Source organism: Limulus polyphemus, unplaced genomic scaffold (genome assembly GCF_000517525.1).
Source record: "Limulus polyphemus unplaced genomic scaffold, Limulus_polyphemus-2.1.2 Scaffold1731, whole genome shotgun sequence".
In the NCBI taxonomy this organism is placed as follows: Eukaryota; Metazoa; Arthropoda; class Merostomata; order Xiphosura; family Limulidae; genus Limulus; species Limulus polyphemus.
Window position 1 is genome coordinate 117481 of NW_013667341.1, and position 11003 is coordinate 128483.

Sequence of the window (11003 nt, forward strand, 5' to 3'; positions counted from 1 at the left end):
CCCATCTGCCATTTGTTTGCCCTGCTCACTAAATGATTTAAATCCTTTTGTAAATCAGCAGCATCCTCTTTACAGTTAGCAACACCCAAGACCTTAATATCATCTTATTTAGTAATTTATTGACTATTCCTTCATCCATGTCATTGATGTAAATCAAAAAGTGCAAAGGTCCTAAGACTGATCTATGAGGTACCCCACTTGCAACATTAATCCAATTTGACTGAACCCCATTGATAACAACCCTGTGCTTTCTTCCATCCAGCCACTCTTCGATCCAATTTCCTAACTTATCTCCCACACCTATAGAGATAATGTTTTTTACAAGCCTTTTATGTGGCACCTTATCAAATGATTTCTAGAAATCTAGATACACCAAATCTACACCCTTACCCTCATCTACATAAGCAGTAACCTTTTTAAAGAATCTCAAAAGATTTGTAAGGCAAGATTTTCCCTCAGTAAAACCATGTTGACTATCTAATAGAATTCTAAACTTTGTTAAATGACTTTGCAATGCATCTTTTAACAGACTTTTCAAAACTTTTCCCACAACTGATGTAAAACTAATGGGTCTATTTTTATCACTTCTCTTGAGAAGAGGAGTTACATTAGCTAACCTCCAATCCTCACATATCCAATCTTTAACCTCCTTCAAAACCCTTGGGGAAATATTATCTGGCCCAGAAGCCTTATCACTTTTAAACTTCCTAGTTTTTTCGTAACCAGCTCAGAATTAATGCAGTCAATTTGGATTTAGGGCTGATACAGCAAGAAAAATTGTTTAATTTAGTTTCAGATTATTCCCATACTTGTAGTATGTCTTACAAACATAGGTATTATTATGAACAATAATGGGAAAATATTGTCACAGAACTGAAAAATGTATTAAATATTTTCTTTTGAACACCACAAAATTAGTAACACAAACATAAATGATGACAAACTGTCAGGAAGACTTTATTTGGAGTAATTGTCCATTAATTTACAATTGCTGGCAAAATGGTAACATCACAGTCGTAATTTCCTTAACTCTAATAAGCATGAAATTTTAATAACAGGTTTTTTTCATTGTTGGTACATATATAATGCTTTCTGTTTCCAGACTTACAATTTTTGACTTTTAGATACAGAATACACAAATATACACTATTGACAATTTTTCCTTGATTTGGTTTTTAATTAAAATCACAATTAATTCTCCATTTTTAATGTAAAAATCTTAATAATGATTTTTGCGAAAGAAATGTTTTTATTTCTTCTGTGGACGGATAGATGAAACCATTTTTAAAAAGTTTAAATCGATTTTCTTTTTTCTTCTAACATCCTAACTAGCAACTTGAGAAGTCTATGGAAGATATGCAAATTTACACTTTAGCTTTCATATGAACATTAAATTTCATGTTAGGGTGTTTAACACTACTATTTTTCTGGGAAATTCTTCTCTGACACTAATACTTACCAAAAATATGTTTTTCAACTCATATTTAACAAACTTAAAATTTTGAGATGTGTTTTTCTGAGTTTTGAGTTTTATATTTTGTAGTCGTATATTTATTATGATGTAATTAACTAAGAAAACTGTAGAATAATTTTAGATAGTTAAACTTCAAAATGTCTTTTACTGAAAGCCATATTTGCACAAAACATGTTAATATTGAATAATACAGAATTCTCAAAATATTCACATATATAAATGTAAAAATTAAACCAACTTCTACATCCACAAATTTATATATCTTACTGAAACTTACATAACTTATTAAAACCAATGAATTGCTTTACTGTGATCAAAGTAACTACCCAAACAAAATTATTGGTATTTATTATTGATTTTTAACAAAAATAAGTATACACTTGACTAGGTGGCACACATTTTTAAAAATTTGAACAGTGTATTAAATTTACACTGACCTACACGTAAAGCCATCATAATTACCAATGATAAAAGTTTTACCCCTTACATTACATGTTATTTCCTTCAAAGCCTACTGAAAAATGTATATATTATATTGTAAAAACAACGACAAAATCTTCATAATTAAATCATCATTATTTGCCTTTCGTTCTTAAATGTAAAAGTGAGTAACAATGCTATGAATTAATTTAACTTGATTTATTTACAATATGCCTATATTTTGCCCCTTTTTATATTATTTTTGTAAGATGCCATTTACATCCCAAAAGTAGTAATATGTTGCAAAATTTCTTAAGCATCGATATCACAAATGTTGAAACTGATAAAATGAAATGTACGCAAGTTCTTGTTACGTGAATGTTCACGAAGCTTGGATAATCTAATATTAGCATGCAAAAAAAACATTGTTCATTATACAATTCAAATGAGTCTTACACAATAACGACATAAATAAACTAAGCAAGTTGTGTTTTCTCATACTTTACTCATGTTTCAATACATATTTTATAAGAGAAAAATATTTTGAAAACAAAGTATGTGAAGATGCGAGTGTAAATATAAAGTAATACTCTATAAAAACTCAGCTGTAGAAGTTATGCTTTATATAGTTCTGCATTAATGTGAGGATTTTTTTTTAATTTGATAGTGGTAATAATTTTTTACTTTTGTTTATTTGTATCCAATTTTAAGGTTCTCAAACCTAAAGTTTAATTTATGTACTCAAACTAATATAGCAACTGTGTCTTCTATAATTTATTTATAAGTAAGACACCACTTTCTGGGCTGACAATCATACCTAAAATTTTCTAATGTACCAAGCTTACTGTTAAAGATACAGTACATTGAGCCTTACAATTCCTGCAGATTAACATACCTTTTTTTTTCCACATATATTGTCAAAGGTAGGTAATTACTAATATATGAAATTACTTACTTATCACTCCTACTGTTGAGATTTTAGTTTTGCTTCTAATTCAACTAACTGGTGTAAAAATCCTGCATTGGGTCTTACATCTCTAATATTTCGTATCATACGTAATGATTCTTCAGCATTCATTCCTTTTTTCATCATGAGGTAGGCAATGGTTATAGTTGATGATCGTGATACACCCATGAGACAATGAACTAATACTTTTCCTGAGAGTGAAAAAGAAAAAAACTTTCACTGTAATCTAAAACCATGCATGTTTTTAACCTTTAAAAGTTTGCATACAGTTCCACAATTATTTCTATAAAAAAGTGTGTAAAAAAACACAAATTAACAGTATGCACAAGCATTTTTTAATAATAAGAGAAAATCAAGTTAATTAAATTGCAGTTACTGAAACTGAATTTGAATTTATGGTCTTACAAATAAGCAATTCAATAACCTTAATACCTTAACCACTTGAAAAATTTACTAGATAAACAAACCAAACATAAATCATGTAATTACAACCCAAATGATATATGTCAGCATTTCATGAACAGAAACATTCTCCTTTTCATACTTTAAAATTCAACTGTACCTAACTGTCTTATGTTGCTGAAAAAGACTGGGTTAAACATATTTTTTGACTTACAGTAGCAGCAGTGTATATTGTCTTTAATAAAACTGCATAACAGACTTAAAAATGGCAGCAGTAGATCTAAATCATAAATATATATATGGAAAATTTAGGGGAAATTCACAAACACTTGAATGTGGTTTAGAAATTTTATAACTGGTCTTGCACATGCACTAAATTGCTCCTCATTTAAAGTTGGACTTCTAGGTATTTCACATAAAATTTTTCACTGGACACTCAGAAGTAGTTCAAACAATGATCTAACATTGTTTGAATATTTTAAAAACAACATATATGCAACAAGTGTAAAATAGAAACTTACACACAGTATTATCTATTGTAGGCTTGTTTTCAAAACTACTTTACAAGTACTATTTCATTAATGATAGAAGATACCAGAGGTTTAATTTATTTATATACGAAGTAAATCATTACATGTATAGTGTATTACAGAATTCTCCCTCACTTAAGTAAGAAATCTCAGCTGACCTAAATCATTGCTCGTTGCCAGCATATAAAAAATAATAATAAATGCACAACTCACAATGTATTTATTTAAGCACAGGCTTAGTATCAGCATCCAACATAAACAAAAAAATCAGCAAGTATTTGCAGTGAGAATGCAAAACTGTACATACTGGCTGAGGAAGATGCTGCTGCTTTACAAAGCGAGTTGGGCAAATAAATGTGGATGGCTTTTAGTAAAAATAACTGTAAGGTAATGAATGAGTTAAATAATAATTTTGATGGAAATAGCCTTAACATTGTTAGGCAAGAAAAGGATCATTGGTGTTGATCAGTCTCTTAAGCTATCAAAATTGTGTGCTGTTGCTAATCGTAAGGCAAACAGGATCTTGGGTATAACTCCCTGGATAGACCTCATTTGGAGTACTGTGTTCAGTCCTTGGCTTCTTACCTTAAGGAGGATATTGAATTGTTGGAAAGGGTTCAGAGGGGAGCTACTAGGATGATACCAAAAGTGGAAAGGTTGTCATACTAGGACAGTTTAAGATCTCTAAAATTGTTAAGGGGATTGATAGTGTTGATGTATCATCATTTTTATACTTAATAGTAAATATGGTAGAACAAGGGAACAAAAAAATATATTTTGGCAGAGTAGAAGTCATCTTCAATTAAATAAATTTTACATTTCTAATAAGGCAGTTGGCCTTTGGAATGAGTTGCCTTCAGATGTGATGGCTGCAGTAAATTTAAGGGGGTTTATGAGAAGCATTGATAAACATTTAAATTATAAGGAACAGCATCAATGGACCAACAAGATCCTTCTTGTTTTTAAATGTTATGATGGTAACATTACAAAAGATGGTAAACAGCTTCAGAGCCAGCATACAAACAATGATTCTGATCTTATAATTTTCAGCCTATTGTGTTAATTCATTGAAATATTAGGAATATTGAAATTCCCAGATAAACCAATAAATATAATGTAGGAAGGTAACTGAACGAACTTCCTGTGATTTATGAAGAAAAGGATTAAGCAAAATTGAAACAGTTGAAGGTATATTGTAATGTTCTTTTAAAAAATATCACAAAATGGAGACAGAAGAAAAATTTCCCAACATTTTTAGTTTAATACCATTATGCGTATATGTGGGAATAAAAAAAAATATTAAATTGGGTTTTGATGTGATAGAGCCAAACTATGGTTTTTTGAAATAATATTACATGACCACTAGTAGTAAAATGATTATATTTCCAACTCTTGAAAGTAGAAAATACTCATTTTAGCAGAAGTATTTCCCATTTCTTGTAAAGAGAGAAACCAAAGAATAAATATATTTAGCTCTTAGCCTTATAAACTGTCCTATTTACTGTGTGTCATCCTAACTTTCACTCATAAAAACATACTGAACTGAAATAACCATCATCACAACTTGAATTCTAAATGGAAAAAAAAGATATGACAGCACACTCTAACACATACCTCCATTTTTTAAAGCAAAATCTATAAAATTGACTGCTTCTTCAAAGTGATCAGAAATGCGAGCTTGTGGAATATCTAGTACATTCATACCAAGGTACTGGATGTTGGTACCATGGTAATAGCTTCTTCCTGTGTTCACTTGACCAAAACCAGAACCTTCTGCAGTATTAACAACATGAGTGATGCCAAATTGTTTAAGGTATGTTTTATTCCTGGCTGCTCTTCTGGAAGTAAACGAAAAAGAAATGTAGGTTAAATGTAATTTGCCTCAACAACCTTTAATTTTTCAGTGCTGACCCCTTCAAAATAAGGATCTAATGTTAAAAAGAGTTTCATATGTTTACTGGTAGTAACAATGTTTTACTTGCTAATGTTTCTAAAAATATTACAGAACTTAAATTTTATAACTATATTTTCTAAATATTGCAGGATGGTTTATGTTCAATGTTACTAGTTGAGATCTTCATTTAATATTTCTTGGACTAATTATACAAGATTACTCTAAATCCTTATACTGATCAACAATTAATTCAAGTTGACAAAATAAGTATAGCAAGTATACTTGCAGGAAAATTAACAGTCATGATTAACACTTGTTGTATTTCACATGTCAAGAAGATTCCGAGTATCTTTTTTAATGTGCTGGCAATAGAGATACAAAATAACCTCGCCTCATCCATGTATGCTGTAGAAAATATCTATACATTAAATTTATATTATAATTTTCTATTAGAATTGTACAAACATATATTTTGCATAAGCATCTTACTCATCTCCTATGAAGATGCCTGGATAAACTTCATCACAGTCTGCAACCATCCTTGTCTGATCTTCTGAAACCATCTGTCGACCCAAAAGACGAGGGAAAAGAGTATACCCGGATAATTTGGAACGAGGTTGAGTTTGAAGAATTACGTGATGGAGGCGGGTGACTGTAGTTGTCTCACTGTTTTGTTTCTGTTGATTTGGGCACAAATATGTAGCCATCTGTTCAATAATTAAACTTGTTACAGCATCAGATCTTTATGGATAGTTTGCGAAAGGCGTTATGTTGAGTACATGTCAAACTAATACTTGAAGCTGAAAAAAAAATTATATGTATAACAGTATTGTGCATAATAAACAGTTAAAAGATTTCCGGGTGAAATATCAGTAAACTATTCACATACAAAAAAAGTTTTTACACAAGTTGACAAAAGGTTTTGGGTAAAAATTTGTAATCAGACTACTTAAAACTAAAGCTTGTGCAATAATCCATTCAGCATTTTCCTAAAAACATGGTGTTTTTTTAACAATTAAAAATGCTAATTATATACACTATTTCTTGTAAGTGTTGACAAATAATATTTCTATAGAGGTCAAAATTATTTGTTAATCATTGTCACAAACAAAGGTCTACTATTTTATTTCTAAACAACTGTTTCACCTTCAGTTATGGAATAAGTTATATGAAATGCATTTAATAGATTAAAACTACACTAAAAACTAATCTCTCTTTCTCCAAAATACAAAGTTTTAAATTACATTCAATGCTGTGACACTCCCCAGTAATACAGTAGTCTAATATCCTTAATGGAAAAAACGTTTTATTATATATATATATATTACATTCATTTACATATTTTATGCCATTCCTTATTACGAGGATTATTTTGAATTGTTAAATTAATATGCAGGTTTAAAACAAACCTAAATCTTCTAAGCTGGTCAAACCTCATTAGATGTTATTAGGATTATGGACAAAAATGTAGCTAATAGCAAGGGTAGCCAATTTATGATTTAATGCATTCTAATCATTACAACTTTTTGTTTTTATTGCTTACTTCTCATTAGATGAGTATATTAAATCATTTCCTGGGTTATTTTCATCTATGTAGAAAGTTTGTTTTCATCAGAAGTTCTTGATAATCAGTTAAAAACTGTAATTTGGCTTCACGAAATAATATAAATCATGGCTGACAAACCATAAAATCTCTGTGAGGTGATTTTAAACTCAATTTCTTCAGTGTAAACAATAAACTCAAATATCAATTCATCAACGTTATATTTTTCCATTTCTCAAAATTTGATTACTATACTTGTCATTCCAACTACTTAATTGAGACACTCCTTATAGCTGAAAATGCTGAGTCAATTGATAGGTATTTCATGTTTAAAGGGTAAGAGAAACATTTATGAAATTTCTGTAGCTTTGTTGATAACATTATGTTGGCAATTCTACAAAATGTCAAGTTCATGTTTTATAGCTCCAGAATAACTTGAATACTTAGCTTTACCTTAGCCCAAATTATCAGCATGTACCTTTATACTCTGTGTAGATTTAAAAGTTATTTACCAATTTAAAGTTTTAGTGGGAAAATTACATTTATGAAGAAAGGAAAAAGAAGAGACTTACTATATTTTCCAAGTTTATACCACTATTATTTCTAATATTTATGTCACTCATTCAGTCCAGACTTCAGAAGTTTTAAGTACAAATTTGTTCTGTCTGTCTTAGACAGTTTAATTAAGATTTGGATGTGTCATATAAATGCAAAAAGCAGGAGTATCATGGAGTGTAAGGTAATGTGGAAGAACAAGGATATTTTTGACTTTTAAAGGGGGAATAACAGCGAGTACATGTATAGAGGAGTATTGTTAACGAAAACCATTTCTTATAAAAATTCTCATTAATCTATCAACAGGGGAAGTCGAAATAATATATATCTGTCTGTAGAAAAACTATGTGACAGCCAAACACTGGTGGCTATCTGAAGGGAAAAATGCCTGGACACTTTTGTAAACTACAATAAACATCACACTGTTCCACTAATAGATTCTTTCAACAGTGATTAGAAATGAACTATATTTAATCGTAAATCATGAAGTATGTTATTATGAAAACTGTCATACCATAGCTGTCCAGAAACTGCTTAGCTCAAATGCAAACAGAAAATCATGACTTCAATGGTGTTTAATGCAGGAAATGCAATACTTTTGAGTGTTGGAACTTAATCTTCTTCATTTCATACTTTTGTTTCTTTTAATATTTATGATAAATAAAACATTGGGAGAGAATATTTTACTCCTACAGTTTACTTTAATTATTCATAAAAATTAAAACTCATGCCATGGTCAAAATTCAATTTACTCAGTACTGATGGAAGAGTTGTATTACTATTAATAATATTATTAGTGTTTTTTTATTCAATGATATCAATTGCAGACCTACAGAGTAAAATATATGAATTTCCTCTACTCTAGTATTTTGTGATCCGAATGTTCAAAATATTATTAATTACTGAATGTACGAATAATATAGGTCTATGTTAAGGCCTAATGATATTGTTCAATAACATATTCCCCTGACTCAAGACACACTAACAAGTCTGATTATTCGAATTAGTTTAGCCTCAGTCAGGGTGTTATGTATCTCAATAGACCTTCATTTCTTACACTAAATACAATTTAAAATTATCATAACTTCACAGTTCTGTGTTCAACAATCCAAATAATCGTATATCTTGGGTCTACTGTCATTGATAAATGACATCAAAAAGTCAAATTAACTGTCAAAACACTGACACTAACATTAAGTATTATTCATAATATTATTGGCAAAATATTGGTCTATATCATTATATAATACACGGTCTTCAATAATATTTACCGAAACTGGCAAAAAAGCAAACAATGTGAATATGTAATTTAAATGTGATAAAAATATTCTCTTTTCAAAAACTTACCATTCTGAAGCTGTAGGCGTATTATGATTTGTATGAATTATTTACACCGAGAAGTAACACCTGATAAATTTCGCTAATAGAAGTACTAAGGTAAATGACTAATACTCTAGTATTAGAAAATACGAAGGAATAACGTCATTATAAACGCGAGTAGCCGATGAGTTACCCTATTGGGTGTTCCTCGCACTGACATTAAACTACCTCAGTGACCTTCAGGAAAATACAGTGAGTAGGCCAATTTTTAACTTTATACAAGGGCGTTGATTCAAACACAAACAAATAATGTCTTTCTGCATACATACAACTTTCACATTTCATTTGTATTTAATTGTAATCTCAGATAGTATTTTTTTCCACTGTGAGAAAATTATATTTTAAAACCCTTACTGAGACATCTTTTGAACTTGTGCTTGCAATATCGCAAAACCCGTTTGTTTGTTTAGTTTGTTTATTTGGAATTAAGCACAAAGCTACACAATGAGCTATCTGGGCTTTGCCTACCACGGGTATCGAAACCCAGTTTCTAGCGTTGAAAGTCCGCAGACATACCGCTGTGCTACTGAGCACAGATAGCAAAGAACAAATACAAATGAACAAATAAACAAAATCTTTATTCACTAAAACTTAGTGTAGTTTATCAACTGGCCGACTTCTTTCTCTGGAGATATTTTCCAAACGTATGCAGTTGATGAAAACAAAATTCAGAATTGCATGAAACTCCAGCTTTTATAGTTGGACCAAAGCCTCAGTGCGGTATCCCACAATCCACAAGGTCATCTTTACCATAAGACTATGTGCAATTATATTCATTCCAAGCGAATTTGTACACGTTTCTATATCGCCTGTTTGTACAGACGATACAGAAATCCACACAGAAACGCTTACATGCTAACTTGAGACTTAAGAATAAAAGTTACAGCCACGGGCGTGTGAGCTGGGGGTGGGGGTAGAGGCAACTGGTCCCGAAATCCGTGCAGACCGAATCGTAGGGGCAAACTGTTTTGGCAGATTCGGGCAAAAATACGAAAACAGTAATTTCATTTTCAGAGGTCAAGAATACTGGCTTACAAATCTTTTAACATTCTTTGAAAAGGTTACTGCTCGTGTAGATGAGGGTAAGGGTGCAGATTTGGTGTATCTGGATTTTCAGAAAGCATTTGACAAGGTGTCATATAAAAGGCTTGTAAAAAATTCTCTTTGTAGGTGTGGGAGATAAGTTAGCAAATTGGATAGAAGAGTGTCTGGATGGAAGAAAGCAGAGGGTTGTTACCAATGGAGTTCAGTCAAACTGGATTAATGTTACAAGTTGAGTACCTCAGGGCTCAGTCTTAGGACCTTTGATCTTTTTGGTTTACATCAGTGACATAGATGAAAGAATGGTCAATAAGTTACTTAAATTTGCAGATGGTATTGTGGTCTTGAGTGTTACTAACTGTGAAGAGGATGCTTCTGATTTACAAAAGGACTTAGATCATTTAGCGAATTGGGCAAATAAATGACAAATAGGTTTTAATTACCGTATTTTTCGGTGTATAAGAAGCACTTTTTTACCCCAAAATTTGATGTCAAAATCTGCTTGCGTCCTATACACCGAAGGTATGAATAATATATATGTATATATACGATATACACAAGCCATGTGTAAATATGTTTAAATAGGCATGCATAGTTTGGTTCAATTGAACGTGGTATTTATAACAATATCAGTTGTTTTCTTTTAAAAACATGACTATTTATAATGCTTCCTAAATAATAAAGATAAATTACAGTGAAAGCAATGAAAATTTTGTAGGTTTTGAACAAAACTAAATAACAGTAAACCTTTTTTTTTATTTACGGTATTTTCTTATTTTGATGTTTTGATCTCTTTT

General features: G+C 30.6%; 1 protein-coding gene across 4 annotated transcripts in view; it reads right to left on the minus strand.

Annotated features, from left to right (window-relative positions):
• Window positions 1-9336, minus strand: part of LOC106464741 (dual specificity protein phosphatase 3-like) — a 12383-nt gene extending 3047 nt beyond the window's left edge. The window contains exons 1-5 of one of the 4 annotated variants that reach the window (XM_013924895.2): window positions 9133-9306; window positions 6177-6394; window positions 5408-5631; window positions 2850-3052; window positions 934-1345 (exon numbers count right to left, since the gene is read on the minus strand). In XM_013924895.2, coding sequence (XP_013780349.1) covers window positions 2859-3052; window positions 5408-5631; window positions 6177-6394; window positions 9133-9135 — 639 coding nt within the window. In that variant the 5' untranslated portion in view covers window positions 9136-9306 and the 3' untranslated portion in view covers window positions 934-1345; window positions 2850-2858. Of the gene's footprint in view, window positions 1-933; window positions 3053-5407; window positions 5632-6176; window positions 6488-9132 lie in introns of those variants that run through there. The other 3 variants (XM_013924897.2, XM_013924898.2, XM_022392530.1) reach the window with 3 other exon arrangements.
• Window positions 9337-11003: the final 1667 nt, after the last annotated feature.